General features: G+C 36.2%; 2 protein-coding genes across 9 annotated transcripts in view; one reads left to right on the top strand and one right to left on the bottom strand.

The window, feature by feature from the left end:
- Nucleotides 1–8686, top strand: part of DNAI7 (dynein axonemal intermediate chain 7) — a 73243-nt gene extending 64557 nt beyond the window's left edge. Inside the window, exons 12-16 of the mRNA XM_014832352.3 lie at nt 367–523; nt 4124–4338; nt 5738–5905; nt 7456–7569; nt 8407–8686. Of these exons, the coding sequence (XP_014687838.1) occupies nt 367–523; nt 4124–4338; nt 5738–5905; nt 7456–7569; nt 8407–8685 (933 nt within the window). The 3' untranslated portion in view covers nt 8686. The remainder of the gene's footprint in view (nt 1–366; nt 524–4123; nt 4339–5737; nt 5906–7455; nt 7570–8406) is intronic.
- A 38-nt stretch (nt 8687–8724) lies between these two features.
- The window catches only part of IRAG2 (inositol 1,4,5-triphosphate receptor associated 2), a 102879-nt gene continuing 93495 nt past the window's right edge, over nt 8725–18108 (bottom strand). For 7 of the 8 annotated variants that reach the window (XM_070494959.1, XM_070494958.1, XM_070494962.1 and 4 more), the window contains 7 exons: nt 15910–16057; nt 14994–15037; nt 13028–13090; nt 12861–12910; nt 12465–12566; nt 10339–10446; nt 8788–9413 (listed from right to left, as the gene is read on the bottom strand). In XM_070494959.1, the coding sequence (XP_070351060.1) occupies nt 9170–9413; nt 10339–10446; nt 12465–12566; nt 12861–12910; nt 13028–13090; nt 14994–15037; nt 15910–16057 (759 nt within the window). In that variant the 3' untranslated portion in view covers nt 8788–9169. Of the gene's footprint in view, nt 9414–10338; nt 10447–12464; nt 12567–12860; nt 12911–13027; nt 13091–14993; nt 15038–15909; nt 16058–18108 lie in introns of all 8 variants that reach the window. The other variant, XM_044775226.2, reaches the window with a different exon arrangement.

Raw genomic sequence — 18108 nt, 5'->3', positions numbered from 1 at the left:
AGTTCCAGTGCCTCTTTGAAGTCATTTTGTAATCTTTGGCAAATTCCTTGATTTCTCTAAGACCTAGTTTTTGTCTCGGTTAAATATATGCCTTATAGGATTACTTAGAGGAATAAAATAATGAGTAAATCACAGCATAGAGCCTAGCCCATAGGAGGGTTCTATAATTACATTCAAATTTAGTGATTTTTTCCTCAATCATTATCTTTTAATTTTGTTTTGACATTTTGTTAGTCAACTTATAGTTAAATGGGACCAAACTGTAGAGCTTATTAAAAATAACTGTATAGCTTCTTCAGTAATATATATATATCAGCTGTTACCAATCAGCTTCTAACTTGTTATTGTTTGGGTCATTTTTAAAAGATACTCAAAGAAGGATTACAGAAATACATATATCCTCCAGAAACTACAGAAGACTTTGAAACAGAGTACTCTTTCCCACCCATCGAGGTCACCCTTGAGGTTCATGAGAATGTGATCTTTTTTGAGGATCCTATGGTTGCAAGGTGGGACGCCGAAGGTACAGCAATGCCTTAACCAGCTTTGATAATTATGTAATGAAAAGAGGTACAATAATCCAAATCCTTAAATCAAAACAGAAAATGCAATATGTAAACTGAGTTTCTAATATTATGTATTTCTATGCCAATTCTAGGGTCTTTGTTTTTTCTGCTCTGGATGGAAATGAATAAAGATTGGAGTTTAAAAATTTTTGAATTTTGTAACTATTAGTTCCTAAAGTGTTTATATCTGCCATAGTCTCTGAACAGTAACCTTATGGTTATCTCAGTATGTTTAAAAAAATAAGGAAATGAACAAAAATATCAAGATAGTATAGCAAATCAAAAACAAATAAACAAATGAAAAGCCTAGTCTGTCCTGAAATCACAAAAAAAAATCCAAATAATTCATATTGGAGTGATTAAAATTTGATTATTTTAATGTTAATAATTTATAAATTGCAAATCTTATTACAAGCAAGTATTGGGGAGGGGGAGTGGGCAGTGGGAAGGCTGAGAAAGAGGAAAAGCAACACTATAAGCCTTTTCATACCTTTGGTTGTTTGAGTATGGGAACTTCTGGCTTATTCCAAATGTTAAATATCAATACAATCAGAAGTACTAACAGAGATACAAGCTAATGATTCACTAATCTTTAACAAATATCTCATTTTGGGCAGATTGAACTTGGAAAGGTCTTGGTCTTGTGAATTAATGTATGAAGTTTTAAGGCCCCTGGATGAAAGCTTTATAGCTTTGTTTTTAATGTGAATTATTTTACATCCATCTATTTATTTGTGAAGGGATTTACATTTGGTGGCAGGTTGGGAACAGATAAGATCACCAAGGCACAGAGCTATTATTTAGCCTATATATTTAATGATGGTGTAAGAGAATTTAGGAACTTCTCTACCAAGAAGGATAAACATTTTGTAGTTTAAACTTTATGACTGCTATAATACTACAAATTTACTGTTTTGGGTGTTGATGCTCAAGTTTTAATCCATTTTGAGTTGAAGCTACTAGCTTTTTAAATGGTTTTAGTAATCCCAAAGAATGGTCAAAACTGAGAGGTGGAAGATTAGTCTAATCCATTACTATTACTGAAAAAAAAGCCACTTCGTACATTTTGCCAAACATACATGACCTGAGTTTGTCTAAACCCCTCAAATAACAAATATTTTGTATGTCTAGAAAAAATATATATGTATATATGTATATATACGTATACTTGTGTAGGCATAGCCACAAGATATTATTTATATTCTAGAAATAGTTTATTAAAAACAGTATATTTATATCGGTACATTAAACTATAAAACATATCAAAATGAACAATTAGGTAATTTCTTCCTTTCTTGTTGCTTTAGAGATTTCACTTTTCCTTTCCTTTAATGGTAATGTTCCTAAATATTTATTTATCACATTAAAGATTATTCACACTAAATTAGACAGGGGAAGTTATCCTACATGATTCAGGGAAATATAACTTGTAAAATTTGACCCTTAATTGCAGTCATTAGACAGCAGTAATCCACAACTCCAGTAATTTTTAAACCATTGGGAAATTTTTTGCTAGGAAATACTAGAAATTTAGAGAATTTGTTTATAGGCAATACTTAATTCTTATCTTTGCAAATTAAAATAATTTTGTTAATGTAAAAGCAAAAAGAGCAATTATAAATAATTTAGTCAATATAATTGTATTGTTATATTGAATTTAAGAGTAAAAAATAGTCAGTAGAACCCTCCATGTGAGAGGGGAGAAAGCCAAGCAGAAATGGAGAGGGCATTCCAGGAAGAGAATGATTCACTCATTTGTTCCATAAATATGCTAAGTAATATGAAATATAGAGATAAATGAGAGGTAGTTCCTCCCTCTGCGAGTTTTTAAAGTCGTGGGAGAGGCAGACGGGGCAAACATCATAATACATTGTAGTAAGGTTATAAAACAAAAGTGCGATAGAGAAGAACAGTGATGGGTCCACCTGGAGAGTGAAGGGAGCCTTCTCATAGGATGGAATATTGAACAGGGCCTTAAAGACTAAGAGAACATTTACAAAGCAAGTCTTTGTGTGGACACACGTTTTCATTTCTCTTGGGTAAATACCTAGGACCGGAAGTACTGGGTTGAATGCTAAATTTATGTTTAACTTTTTAAGAAACTGTCAAATTGTTTTTCAAAGTAGTTGTACCATTTTACATGCCTGCCAACAATGTACGAGGTTTCCCATTTTTCTACATCTTTGCCAACATTTGTTATTATCTGTCTTTTGGATTATAGCCATTCTAGTGGGTGTGAAGTGTAGTTTTAATTTGTATTTCCCTAATGACTGATACTATTGAGCATCTTTTTAATGTATTTATTATCCTTTCATATATCTCCTTTGGTGAAATCTTTATTCAGATCTTTTGCACATTTTTTAATTGGGTTGTGTTTTATTATTGAGTCATAAGAGACACAAAAGACCACCTATTATTATGTGATTGTATTTATATGAACAGCTCACAAAAGGCAAATCTTTAGAGACAGGAAGTATATTAATGGTTGCCTGGGGCTTGAGGTGGAAATGGGAATTAACTATAAATGAACATAAAGGATCTTTATTTTTTTTTTGAGGAAGATTAGCCCTGAGCTTACTGCTGCCAATCATCCTCTTTTTGCTGAGGAAGACTGGACCTGAGCTAACATCCATACCCATCTTCCTCTACTTTATATGTGGGACACCTACCGCAGCATGGTGTGCCAAGTGGTGCCATGTCCCCATCTGGGATCCGAACCTGCAAACCCCGGGCCACCAAAGCAGAACATGCAAGCTTAACCACTGTGCCACCGGGCTGGCCCCTGAACATAAAGGATCTTATTGGGAGGATTATAATGTTTTAACACTGGATTGTGGTGATGGTTGCACAACTGGGTAAATGTTTTGAAAATAATTGCATACTTAAGACAAGTGAATTTTAAAGTTGTTTAAAAAAAGATGAAGAGAGGTTCTCTAAAAGATTAAGGAAGAGTACTCTAGGAAGAAAGAACTGCGTGTGCAGAGGCTCAGAGGTATATGATGTTGTTGGAGAAGGAAAAAAAGTGTGGCTGAAAACAGGTGTGAGAAGTGGCAAGGGATGGAGACAGAAATGTGAGTCAGAACTTCATTCTAGGGCCGGCCCCATGGCACAGTGGTTAAGTGCCCACGTTCTGCTTCAGTGGCCCGGGGTTCACCGGTTTGGATCCCAGGTGCTGACATGGTACTGCTTGGCAAGCCATCCTGTGGTAGGCGTCCCACATATAAAGTAGAGGAAGATGGGCACAGATGTTAGCTCAGGGCCAGTCTTCCTCAGCAAAAAGAGGAGGATTCACAGCAAATGTTAGCTCAGGGCTAATCTTCCTCAAAAAAAAAAAAAAAAAGAAATTCATTCTAAAGGTCGTACGTACCATACTGAGGAGTTTAGACTTGATCCTGTAGACAGGAAGAAACTGCCAGCAAAGTTGGCTTTTTGTTGAGATTCTATTCAAAATGTAAAAGATCAATTTATGAACATCGCAGTTATTTGGGTGGTTTCATTCATCTTATTGTTGTATGGGAAAAAATGAAACTCATATCACTTTCTTCCTCATTATAAAGGTAAACATTGGAAAACTGATGGCATCAGCAATGTATCTTACAAATCAGAAGAGAGACTTATAACATTCAACCTGGAAACTTTTGGCCCTGTTACCTTGATTCAAGACTCTCATATTAACATGCCATACCAGTCCTGGGAACTAAGACCACTTGATGTGAATAAAGTACTTTTGTCTGTGACTACAATATTTGCTGAGATTCAAATACAGATTAAGGTAAATCACTGTTATAGCAAGTCGTATCAAAGAAGTAATCCTCTTTGATGACTGTAAGAGTGTGTCAAAGCAATCAATCACTGGTGATTTACGTATTGAAATATGTCCTTTATAAATATATTTAAAATATACCTGGAGCTATAATCTCTAAATTAAATATTAATTGGATAGGTAATAACATGTAATAATTGACGTGCAAATTTGTACCCTAAAGTTACTAGGGACAGACCAATGCCTGGTTGCAGTGTGCCTTTCAGAGTGTTTGATCCACTCTGAAGAAGCTTCCTGATCTTTATCACCCAGCCATTTGGAATCCTGTTTGAGGTTGGTCTCTGAAGGAGCCTCTCTTGCTCATCAGTCAGAAATTCCGTAGCCTGAAATTTAGAGACAAAAAGTAGATTAGTAGTTGCCTGAGACTGAGGGTAGGTATGGGGATTAACTGTAAGTAGGCATCGGGGATTATAGTGGGGGGGATGCAAATGTGCTAAAACTGATTGATGGTGTTAGTTGCAGCACTCAAAGTTACAAAACATCATTGGATTGTGCACTTAAAATGGGTGAATTTTATGATGTGTAAAATATCCCTCACTTAAGTTGTTTTAAGAAAGAGAGATAGCCTGAAATTCCTTATGAATGTGGCAGAAAGACTAGAATATTGTCAAATTTTACTTTTAGAACCAGATGAGAGATGTCAACTCTGTATATCTTCAGATTGCCGCTTTGCAAACTTTGAAACTGGATAATAATTTTGCATTATTATGTTAAATCTTATATGTGTAAAAAAAAATCTTTAAAAGTTGCAATGTCATTGCTGTCAAATAGCTATTATAATTCACTATGAACGTATGCAATATTCTTAGATCGTAACATATAAAATAGGAGGAAACCTGAGAAATCCTTTAGTCCAATCCCTTTTTTTGAGGAAGATTAGCCCTGAGCTAATTACTGCCAATCCTCCTCTTTTCTTGCTGAGGAAGACTGGCCCTGAGCTAACATCCATGCCCATCTTCCTCTACTTTATACATGGGATGTCTACCACAGCATGGCTTTTGCCAAGCAGTGCCATGTCCGCACCCGGGATCCAAACTGGCGAACCCCAGGCCGCCGAAGCAGATCGTGCGCGCTTAACCGCTGCGCCACCGGCTGGCCCCTCAATCTCTTGATTGTTCAGATAAAACCCAAAAAGAGTTGATAACCTGCTTAAGGTAACGTGGAAACTTTGTGGGGGACCTTTGGGTCAGGCCTAAAACATATCTATCCTGCATTCTTTCTACTATAGAACGATATAGGATTTTAAAAAGTAGTATAAAGAACCCAAAGGCTGGAAACAGAATGATAATGAGGTAATAATTTCTTTAACTTACTTGTATAAAAGTGTTGTTTTTCTTATTGAAACTAGGAAAACCTCTGCATGTTAGCTTCAATCAAAGTAAATAATAAAAAGCATTCCTCTATTTTGGAAGGAAGATGGATGACTCCTGTTTCTTTCATTACCGCTTTGAAAGAAGCTGGATTGAATATCTTCCCTACTCGACACTCTCATTTTTATGTTATTATAAACTATAAGGTAAGAATTAATCTTTCCAGATGAAATGGACATTTAGAATGTTAGCAGGTACTAAATTTAATATAAATCTTACGGTACACCAGGGGTTTTCTATATTCACTTCTACAAGATTATAGTTAGAAAGGAAGGAATAATGGGCAAGACCAGAAATCCAGGGTTCTCTCAAGTTTAAAAATCTTCCCCAAGAAAGTAAGCCTGTAATATGACATATTCATATTGACAAATGGAGCATATCCACAGCTGGTCAATTTGGTGCAAAGGTGCTCCAAGCATTTTGTATATTTTCTTTCTTCTTCCAGATGGGATATATGTAAGGCTTCTTGAAAGAGCAAAGGACTCTGTAGTTTCCCAAACATGATCAGACAGGTGAAATTAAACACATACAAGGACCACTGATCAACAAAACCCATTCCTTCGGTTTCAAGGCAGGGCCTCCCTGTCTGCAGACTGCTTCATGTTACCATAAGGCTTTCGGTAATGAGATCCTTCCGTGTTAAACTGTGAGCTCCGTGAGGAGGGGGAATATTTCCTAATCAACATTGATTCTTCCAGCACCTAGTATATTCTAGAACTCAGCAGATGTTTAGTAAGCATTGATGATATATGAATGAAGATGAAGTAACTCCTAATCATGAAAGGTGTTTTGGGCAGAAGAGTACTATACTCAAGAACGAGTTTATAACATACCAGAAAATGTCAATATTGGCAGACATTCATATAACATTTGAAAATAATCATAATGATAAGACTGTGTTCATTTATGCATAGGGAAAAACACTTTTGTTTTAGTAACTTAAATTGCAGGTATTCTACACATGCTGAATGTAGTAAACTATTCATCTTTTCAGAACATTTAAGAATTTTTTTTTTCTGAACAGCTGTGTTCTAGACATTGTTTTCGATGCTTAGGATACATTAGTGAATAAAACAATGGTCCCTCCCCTTGTGGATCTTACATTCTAGTAGAGGCAAAAATAAACAATAGACATACAAAATAAAATTATCTCATATCAAAAAGTGATAAGTACTGTGGAGGAAAGAAAGGGTAGATGAGGAATAGTGGGGCTTGGGCAGCACACAATATCAAATAAGGTGTTGGGGGAGGCAGCTCAATGGGAAGGTAAGATTAGAGCAAAACGTGAAGGTGGGGAATTCAGCCAAGTGGACATCTCGGGAAGCAGCTTCCAAGAAGAGAGACCAGCTGGAGCAAGAGCCCTGAGGAGTGGCCTGGTGTGTTTGAGGAGTGGGGGGACCTGCAGCTGGGGGAGCAAAGGGAGAGAAAAAGGGATAAGGTCAGATAGATGACGGGGTGTATGAGGGTATGTGAGGGGATATCACCTTGCAGAGCCCCTCGTGGATCATTGTTAGGACTTTGGCTTCTACTCTGAGAGAAGGGGAAAGCCATTGCCCTGTTTTGAAAGAGGAGTCATGTGATCTGACTTACATTTTAAATGGATCTTTCTGTGTTGAGAATAGACTGTAGGCCAAGGATGGAAGGAAGACTTGTTCACAGGCTCTATGATCAATTCTATTTGCTTTTGTATTGACAGGTTCCTTTGACAGAAATGAAAGCTTATCGACAAATGGCCCTGCTAAGTTCTGCTTTTGCGTTTGGTTGGAGCAGGTGGAATATGCTATGTGATTCTAAAAAAGTTGTATTTAAGGTATAGTATACAAAAACCCATAAAACTACTTTGTCCTCCAAAAAAAGATGCAGTACTCAAAAGCTAAATGAATGTAGACCATGGTTTCTCTTCTTAAAAAGGTGAAAAAACCTCCACAATAGAGTTTTAAAACTTCATTTTTAAAACAATTTTGTCAAAAATATAAAACCAAACTATGTAAAGGTTATGCCTTCATTCTCCATTATGGTATCAAATGCTCTTGACTTCAGGCTAGAGTTCTTATATCTCTTTACATTGACTCAGGAACAAAAGGAAGCGTTTAACGTGAATATATCTATGATTCACAAACTTTCTCCTCTAACGGGGTGAGGCTTCAATTTAACTTTCTGGCACATTTACTACTGCCTGATAAAGAAGGTATCTTATCAAATTCTAAAAGCTGACTGATGAATGTTTTAGCCTAAACGAGCCACCAAATTTATTTATCTCATTTATCATGTGTTTCTCCCGCTAGAAGATGAGCTCCTTGAGAACAGGGTTCTATTATTGCAGCTGTTAGTTATTTATTAATACATTTAGTTGTTTCTTCTTTGTTCTTTTCATTGTTGTTTTTCCATCCCCAGCGCTTGGAACAGTACCTGGCAGATGATAGCCACTCAATAAATATTTGTTGAATGAATTAATACATTTTGATAAGCTCCATAAACACCAAGATATAAACAGTTTCATGGTTCAAAAAAATGGGATATGAAGAATGTTTCTTTAAATGTTTGCAATTTTAGGGCCTGAGTTGAGCCATTCAAATAATACTCTACTGCCAAATGTCTAATAGAAGAGCATCTATTAACAGATTTTTCTAATTTTCTTCTCCTTTAGGTGAGGGAACACCTTCGTAAAGAAGAACCTATTGAGGATCCCAATTGGGCCCTTTTGATGTTTAGTGGTGACAGAGCACAAAGGCTCAAGATCGACGAATACAGCGATACGTTCTCTGAAGCCCTGAAAGAAGAAACTGAGTTTCATTCTACTTTGTATCACATGGTTAAGGATTTTGCTTCTGAAGAAGCAATGGAGAAAATCAGGAGCTCCAACGACCAGTTCATTGACTCTGTGGGCCACATGCTGCTCTTGACTAGGGTACTCAGCTATTCTTAATCCCCACTCATACATTTTATTCAGTATGAAGAATCAAGCAACTTGGAGAGAAATCAGGCATTGCTTCAATAAAGTGTAATGAGTGAATATACTTCAAATAGGCTACTAAAATGATCTAATCAGCATTTTATACTCAAATTTTATTTTTCAGAAAGTGGATTTTTTTTCCTTTGAATACTTAGTCTACTGAGACTCAACTCCCACTGTACGAAGATTTGAATGGTTCTTTATTTCAATAAATTTTAACAAACAATATATAATACCTCCTTCTCAAAAAGCTCATTAAAAGATCATAGGCAGGCTTCCTCCCCACTGTATTTCAGTTGGGGAGATAATCACAAAAAGAGGGAATGTAAAATATCTTACAGGCATCCTGAGAACCTTTGGTTCCGTGCTATAATTTTCCAGCTAAAATTTACTAATTTACAAAGTTCAGATACTGAAACCTTAAAAATCAAGATGCACACATTGGGATGTGCTGCGATCACACTGGTGGTGGCCCATTGTGTCTAAGTCTGGTAAATGGCCACAAGATATGTTCTAGAGACATCCAGGAGTCCCCATCCTGTGTGGGAGCGGCATCCACAGACTTTTGGAAAAACAGGCCTGTGAGGAAGCTCATCAAAGCTGCAAACAGTACAATGAAGGCAACAGACAAACAGAGTGCCTTGTTAGCCTTTCCGATGGAAGTCTTGAGATTTGTTGTCCAGGAAGCTATTGTGTCATAACTGCAAGGAAAACACAAATTCAGAATTTGGCAATCACAATAATGTTGTTAGAAATACTCCTTTTGCCAACGATACCAATCAAGTCATTGATCTGCCCTACATACTACCAACACCGCCTTGTAATAAGCCACATAATGTGATGTGTCGTCTTGGCTTTGGCCACAATCTGCCTCCCTTATAATTTTTAGAAGTAAGAAATGATGTGCTATGGTGAGAATCTGAAAATTATGTGATTTAGGCATTATTTAACTCCTGACAAGTACATTTGAGTGTTTATCTCATTCTTTCAATCAGGTAAGGCAACTTATATTCCTATGGTGGAAACAAAAAATTATTTATTGGGTAGAGCAGGATATATGTGTATGTACATATGTGTGTATATATATATATATATATATATATATATATATATATAAACATGTCGCTTATTTCTCACCATACCCTGGACTTTTCTGTACTGAAATTTAAATGCTATTTCTTTAAAAAAAAAATCTTACTGCAGCATCATGCAAGTCTTTGAAAATAGTACAGTGTCTAACACAGAATTAAGTATTTTACATGTGCTAATTCATTTAATCATGACAACACAACAATGACATAGGTACTATTATAATTCCTATTTATAGATGAAGAAATTGGTGCTCAAAAATGGATGAACTTGCCCAGGTCACACAGCTGGTTAGAGAGCTGGACCCGAGCCTAGGCCATCTGGCTCCTGGGCCAGGTTCCTAACGCTGTGAATGTTCCTGTGTCTTGTAACTCATAGGTTCAGGGATGACTCCTGTAGACCATGTGAATTTTCTTACTCATTCAAATTTAACAATTTGACAGGTCTTTTAGTAAAGTCATTGATTAGTATTGTTAATCCTGCCTTACTTTTCCCAATTCCAACAAGATGGTATCATTTCTCAAGTAGACAACTTACACTGAAGAGACATCCCATTTCGATGGATTATTTCTCTTTTCAGAAAGACTTGGCTTTCTTGTTCTTTCTACTATTTCTTCTTCAGGTGGTTCTGAGTCATCTTTAGTTCTGTAAGTAAGTATGGTTTTTAAATATTTAAAACTACAGATAATGTGCTACAATCATTTATAAAATGTTGCTAAATTTTACTATAGTACTAAAGAGGCTCACAAATATTTGTTTTGCTTAAGATTTGATAAATATCTAATTCTAAAATTCAAATCACCAAATTTATATTTTTAACCATTTACAGGAATTTAATTAATTAATTATTTTTTTTTTGCTGAGAAAGATTCACCTGGAGCTAACATGCATTGCCCTTCTTCCTTTATTTTGTATGTGGGTTACCACCACAGCATGGCTGACAGGTAGTATAGGTTTGCACTCGGGATCCGAACCTGCAAATTTGGGCCGCCAAAGCAGAGCACACTGAACTTAACCACTATGCCATGGGGCTGGCCCCTATAGGAATTTCATTTAAAAAGTAACTTTCTGTACTTAGAAAAATAAATGTTTGTTGTAGAAAGTTGGGGTACTAGCAAAAGGACATGTAAAAGTTAGTCAATTCTCACCACTCATAATTAACCAATGTTATTACTGTGATTTCTTTCTCTGCATATATGTGTGTGTGAGAGTGTAACCACACTTTAAAAACTGAATGTGAATGCCATATTTTTCCTCTATGTAATTTGTTATTAACATATAGTAAAGTTTTTTCTAAGTATTCTTCTACCAGATGGTTTTTAATATCCTATATTAAAAGTTGATTTTACTCTTTTTTTCTGTAGGTTTTTTGATCAATGCTAAATTGGAGTAACATCAAAGTGTCATTTCTTCTCTAAAAATCTTAATTTTAAAAGTGTTTATGAAAATATGTTCAGTGCAAAGCTAGTTAAACTGGTATTCAGTAAGCTGGGAAATAGCAATTGGATTGCCTATACTTTAAATGAAATCATATTATCTAGAGGGATTTCTTTACCTGAACAAAACTTAATTGTTTCATTATCATGTTCACTGATGAGTTCTAGTTGGATTTGAACTTGAAATACCAAGCTCATAATGCCCTCACAATTGCCAAAGGGAACTAACTGTGTCTCAAAGTTGTTTTTTTTCCAGTCAAACATTTATAGGGAATGTATGTGATAGACATTAATTTTTAAAGGAAACAAGGCCCAAAGGTCAGAATTTTTGTAAGATTCTCAAGATTGCCATCTTTGGTTTGCAAAGACTTCTCAGTAGAAATCATACCACATTAACAAAAAGCAAAAAAAAAAAAAAAGGATTGCAATCTTTTGAAGGAAACTCTTGATTTTTTTAACCAGGATCAGAAAATGTCACTATGTTAACTATAAATCTGAAAAGCATTAACACATACAATAGTCTCCCAGGATTATTTTTAAAAAAGACTTTGAGTGTAGGCACTATGTCTTACTCATCTTTATATCCCTTAGGATTGAGTGCAGTCTCTATCACATAGTAGGCATGCAATGAAGTTCTCCACAGATGAGGAAACTGAGACCAAGTAAGGTTAAGCAATTTGTCCAGTGTCAACCAAGGACTTAGAGGCAGTATTTCTTCATGTCCTTCCTTCTTGCCCTCTACCATTCACTAGAGAATTATATTTGTTTAACTTTCTAGATATAGAGATAGCAATTTAGAGCTTTGTGTTTCCCCTACTCGTCACTTACATAAAGAGAAGATAGATGTACATATGTCACGTGCTTATATGTCATGTATAATTCATGTATTTTTTAAAAATCTAGTAGATAGACATTTTACTTCTGTGGCTCTTTATTGACCTTCCCCCAATAACTAGATACTCATACAGGGAAAAAATTATCTTCAAAGATCTGGTAAATTTCAGGGCCTTTTCTAACTTAAGACCTCAAACCTTGCAGTTCTGAGTGCTATGTGAGTGAATTCATTCACAAATAACATTTATAGTGCTTTACAGTTTATAAAAGTCTTAAACAATGAATTATCTTTTTGATGATTCATCATTAACCTCATCTCCATAAGAAAAAAGTGATCCCGATTTTTACGCCCCAGCTCACATCAAGTTAATAAACACACCAAGCTTCACCTACTTTAGTTCACATTTTTCTTCTTCAGCATCTGCCCAGGAATAGGTGCTAATAAATCGATGTAATGAGGGACGGTGTTCATTCTGCTTTGACCCCAAAATACGCCTAAATAAAGATGATTATAGCCACTTGTCAAATCAAATACATCTGTAGCCATTATCAATTTATTTCCCACTACCTAAATCAACACAAAAATTTTATGTTCTAATTTTTTCCTTGACATATTTACATAACACTTATTTCATAAACCAATTTCATGATTATATGCCAATTTTTATAATTATTCTGCATATACTCTGTACAAATCAAATGTTACAATTTCACTTTTTTCAAACATTTACTTTAGCCCAATTATAAAGTAGTAAGCTTCCCAAAGAGTAACCACAAAATTACACTCACCAGCTGCTTGACCTCCTACTGAATCGGTCATTATTTTCCATCCCAGCCAACTTTAAAGTTCAGATGTTAAAGAAATAATAAAATATGAATTTAGTGAAGTAAGTTTATATTTTTGTCATATGAAAATGAATTTGCTTTTGACTAAGAGCACTTAGGAGTTTACTTACCATTCCTGCATTTCCAATATTTCTGGGCAAAGAGGCAATGGTCACTCTTCTAAGAGAAGATGGCTACCCAAAGGAGGAAAATGTACATTCAGAACATTCTCAATAGTTTACCCTTGTATGCAACACTAATGAATATTCTCATACATACACATCCATGCACTTGCCACTGCTGAGTTAAACAGTAGACATATTTTAAAGGATTTTTTTTTTTATGGCCAAATTGCCTTCCAGAGATATTCCACAAATTTATATCCCACTTTCTCCAACATTCGGTGAGTGTAATTTTTGCCAATCAAATATGGAATTCAAAGCTTCTTGTTTAGGTTTCTAATAACAATGAACACTGTTTTTCTGTGTCGAGTAACCACGTATATATCTGCTCTGAGAACGACCTCTTTATGATCTTTGCACATATTAATTTTGTTAATATTTCTGGCAAAAAACTTTTTCATTGTTATTGCAGCCAAATCTATTCATCTCTTCCTCTCTTTTGCTACCATTTCTTTTATGTTTAGGTTCTCCCCAACTCAAGAGGAGATAAATATGCAGCTATGGGCGCTGGCCCGGTGGCACAGCAGTTAAGTTCTCATGCTCTGCTTTGGCGGCCCGGGGTTCACCAGTTCGGATCCCAGGTGCAGACCTACGCACCACTTATCAAGCCATGCTGTGGCAGGTGTCCCACATGTAAAAAAAAGTAGAGGAAGATGGGCATGGATGTTAGCTCAGGGCCAATCTTCATAAGCAAAAAAGAGGAGGATTGGCAGCAGGTGTTACCTCAGGGCTAATCTTCCTCAAAAAAAAAATGCACCTATTTTATAGCTTTTGTTTTCATGGTTTCGTTTCGTTTTTTCCATTCAACACATTTAAGGATGGGCATGATATTCTAATGAATGGATGTGTTTATGTATCAACCTTGAGATTTGCACAGGAAAATGTTATATAGTATTATGTGGTTCTTAAAGTTTAAATAGGTACAACTTCAGGAAATAAAAAATATGTTAAATGTAGGAAATAAACTAACGAAGTTTTATGTGAATCCTTTTCTTAAACCACAGTCCCTAATTTAATTTCACAACTTAGTTGAGCATCAAGAATATCAAATTGCAGTCCCAGAAACCTAGGATCTAATTATGGTTCTACCACTACGTGATTGTAACTAATCACTTAACTTCTGTGAAAGTGATTTCCCTCATCTGTGAAAAAGACAGATTTGGATGGAATGATTTTAAAGTCTCTTGCTCAAAAATTCTGTAAAAAAATTCTGTGAAATCCTGACTTTCAAACTGGCAAAAACTGCTGGTTAACTTTTAATATCCCGTTCTCTCCTTTTTATTTAGTAACAGACTTCTTGGGTTTTAGTTAGGCATAAAGTCTCCAGAATAAATGCAAAACCTCCCACGAATGTAAAGGGAATAAATGAATAGATAAAGCCTTCCAGGAATGAAAAGGGAAACGTTATCTGAGACTTCTAGGAAGTGTTTTTAGGGGGAGAGGGAACACCTGTTTTTGCTTCTTCCTCTTTCTTGGAATGTGATGCAATGTAATGACGAAGACTTGGTGTCCAGAGCTGATGAAGCCGTCTTAGACCATCTCAGACCAAAAGCAAAGGGCTGAGGGTGATGATGCAGCAAGAGACAGGGCCCTGTGGATTTTGTGAAGCTGCTCTACCATTGTTGGACTATTTATTTCCAACTCTGATTTTACATGAGAGAGAAACTATCATTATACTGGCTTTCCTCCTGCTGCCACGCAAACTTGACTGATACACAAACAGAGCAAGAAGTATAAAAGCATACACACATAAGCATAAATATACACACATGCATATATACATACACACATATATATGAATTAAAATCACCGTTGTTTTATAATTTACATTTAAAGCCATGTTGTTTCAAATACTATTTTAAAACCTTCTCACCTGTAACTTTTGATAGACATAGTGAAGTGAATTAGCACTCACCTTGGAGTTTAGAGAAGCTGAACGTTTTTTAATCTGGCAGTCATCTGAAAGGAAAAACATATTTACAACATTTTAGGAATTACATTTGCAGTTTAACACAATGGTCTCAATTCTTTACAAAGAAAAGCAATGGTCAGAAAAGAGGTATTTAAGACCCTAGAGACTACTGAGCAATATAAATAGCTGGTTATCATTTATTTGGTGATTCATAACAATTACCATCTTAGCCAATGGCATACAGTCCTCTCTGCCACTGCAGTTGTCCACAAGGCCTACCTGGCACATAGAAGGCACTGAAGGAATGTCTGCTGAATAAATGAATCCAAAAACAGATCGGAAGATTATCAAATATGATTACTTTTCTAGAAGAGGGAACAGATCATTAAAATAAGAATTCTGCTCATAAAAGTTCATACTGTCTATTTAAAATAAAACTCTTATAAGATTTATATAAATTTTGTGTTAAGATATTTTCCACGGTCTCAGATGTCTCCCTATTTTCCAATCCATCAGTCAGCTTACTGTGCAGAGTCCTTCCTTCTTTGAGGAATACAAAGCCACAGTTGATGAGTGTGGCTCATGTTAGTGACTGTGCCTTGCTTTATGTGGGGAGAAAGCCAATTCTAACACATCCTAAGTAGAACACTAAGTTCAACCCAATGGGTCAGATTAAAGATATTCTCTCATCTCAGCAATCTAAATTAATGATTCTTTTTGTCATTGCCAAAGAATCCTTATCTCCCAACCTGTTTTCTAACTGACATCTTACTTTGGGCTATGTAAATAATAAGCATGAGTTACTCTTCTAATATAACCTTAACTTAAGGGTCTTTATACTAAAGATATAATATTAGAGAATGAAAGAGGAGAATGTTCGAAAAACATAACTGATACTATTATCTTAAACTTTTATTACCTTCATCTTCAAGAGGGTTAAAAGACCTTTCATTTTGCAAAAGAACCTGTTTCAGTTCTTCTAATTCAGCATGCTCTTTGGCATACATTCTCTTCAGGTTTTCTACATGCTGAATCATTACTTCCACTGCTTTACTAACCCGGCTTTCCTAGTAGGAGAAAAAGAACATGTTCACAATGAAAATACTATTCTTGATACCCAATTAAAAGATGGTGATTAGACACATGTGTTATCTTCACTCTATCCCTAAATCCCACTAAAGTGACGATAAAGGTATTTAAAAAAAAAAGCATGAGTACACAATGGCAAATAGAACAGAAAAAGATATAATAGCAACAGAAATTTGAAAGCCTGCTAGTAGTAGGACTAATGGTAAATGACTAAGACTGAAAAGCTGAACCATAAGAAAAGCAGTAAGAAAAGCCTAGAAGCAAGTTGGTTTCACCACAGAAAGCTCCAGATGCTCAGGAATTAGTGGCGCCTCTGGAATTAAGCTTGAAGGTGGGTATGTGAACAGAAGAAATGGTTGAAAATCTGTGTAGAAAGCAATCAGGTCCACAGATCCGCTTCCTTACTCAGGCCAGAGGAGCAACTTCCCCTCCACCACTTAGGTGAAAGACTACAGAAGCTGAATATCTAGAGAGAGTGAAACAGAGGGTTTCTGGACTGGGCAAGAAGAGTTGATGATGCGTGGATCATACAGTAAAGAACAGATTCAGGCAAAAGTCTGTATACATATCAAGTATTGAGATACCTAGCCTTATTCCTCCTCCCAACTCCCAAACACTGGTAGCCAGACTGATACTCTCAAGGCAGGCAGCTGGAAGACTGTTCTCTGAGGGATGTAACATGGCAAGAAGAAACTCCTAAAACTACCGCCATTGAGCATCCCAATGAAACATCCTGGCCGTGTGAAGCTCAGAGCCAACAAGAACCTTCCCCACCCAACCTACACAGAGCTCCCAGTCAGCTGCCTGGGAGTCATCACCGGTCAGAGGAGAGCCCTGGCATGAAATAAGGAAATCAAAATGCAGAAAAAAGCCAGCTAGAGGAAATAAACTACAGGAGAACAGGAACTTCAAGGAAACTATCGCTATCTTCAGAGAGTTAATAAGTATTGCATCCATGAAATAAGAACAAGATAGTATTAAAAAGCAACATTCTGAGAGTTAAAGAAACAGTCTGGAAATTAAAAACATCCCCAAAATACATAACTCAATAGAAGAGTTTCAAGATAAGGTTGAGGAAAACTCCTGAAGCTGCAGCAAAAAGACTAAAAGGTAGAAAAGAGATGAGAACAAGTTCAGGAGATTCAACATCCAGAGAACAGGAATTCAAGAAAATACAGAAAATGTAGAAAAATTCCACGAAACATAGAAAAAGATAATTCAAAAAAATTTCCAGGGGCCGGCCCGGTGGCACAGCGGTTAAGTGCACACGTTCTGCTTTAGCGGCCCGGAGTTCGCCAGTTCGGATCCCGGGTGCGGACATGGCTCCACTTGGCAAGCCATGCTGTGGCAGTCATCCCACATATAAAACAGAGGAAGATGGGCATGGATGTTAGCTCAGGGCCAGTCTTCCTCAGCAAAAAGACGAGGATGGGCAGCAGTTAGCTTAGGGCTAATCTTCCTCAAAAAAAAAAAAAAAGTCCAGAACTCAAGAACATAACTTGCCAGCTTATGTCCATTCAGGGCTTAAAACAGCAGATGAAAACAAACCCATACCAAGGGAAGACAGTCAGGATAGGAGGATATCCTAAAAGCTTCTGGACACTAAAAAGATGTTAGCAACAAAAGCTCAAGAGTCAGAATGGCACCAAACTTTAATAGCAACACCAGAGGCTAAGAAGAAAATGAAGCACTGCAAGGAAAATTCTAAACGAAATGATATCTAACCTAGAATCCTTCACCCAGCTGGACTAGTGATTAAGTATAGGAATAAAGACATTTTCAGTTATATATCATCTTGCAAAGTTTACTTCCCAGGCATTCTTTTCTCTGGGAAAGTTATTGAGTGAGATCTTCCACCAAAATGAAAAAATAAACCAGTAAAGAAGGAGGTATGGGGTTCTGGAAACGGGATCCAACTCAAGAGAGAAGTGCAAGGGATCTTCATTCAAAAGAGGTGGTGAGCCTAAGCAACAACCAGCCCATTCTAGATGCTATATATAAATGAAATCATACACTACATCATCTTCGT

The sequence above is a fragment of the Equus asinus genome, chromosome 22 (genome assembly GCF_041296235.1).
Source record: "Equus asinus isolate D_3611 breed Donkey chromosome 22, EquAss-T2T_v2, whole genome shotgun sequence".
NCBI classification, from domain to species: domain Eukaryota; kingdom Metazoa; phylum Chordata; class Mammalia; order Perissodactyla; family Equidae; genus Equus; species Equus asinus.
This window is presented reverse-complemented; position numbering and strand designations above follow the sequence as displayed.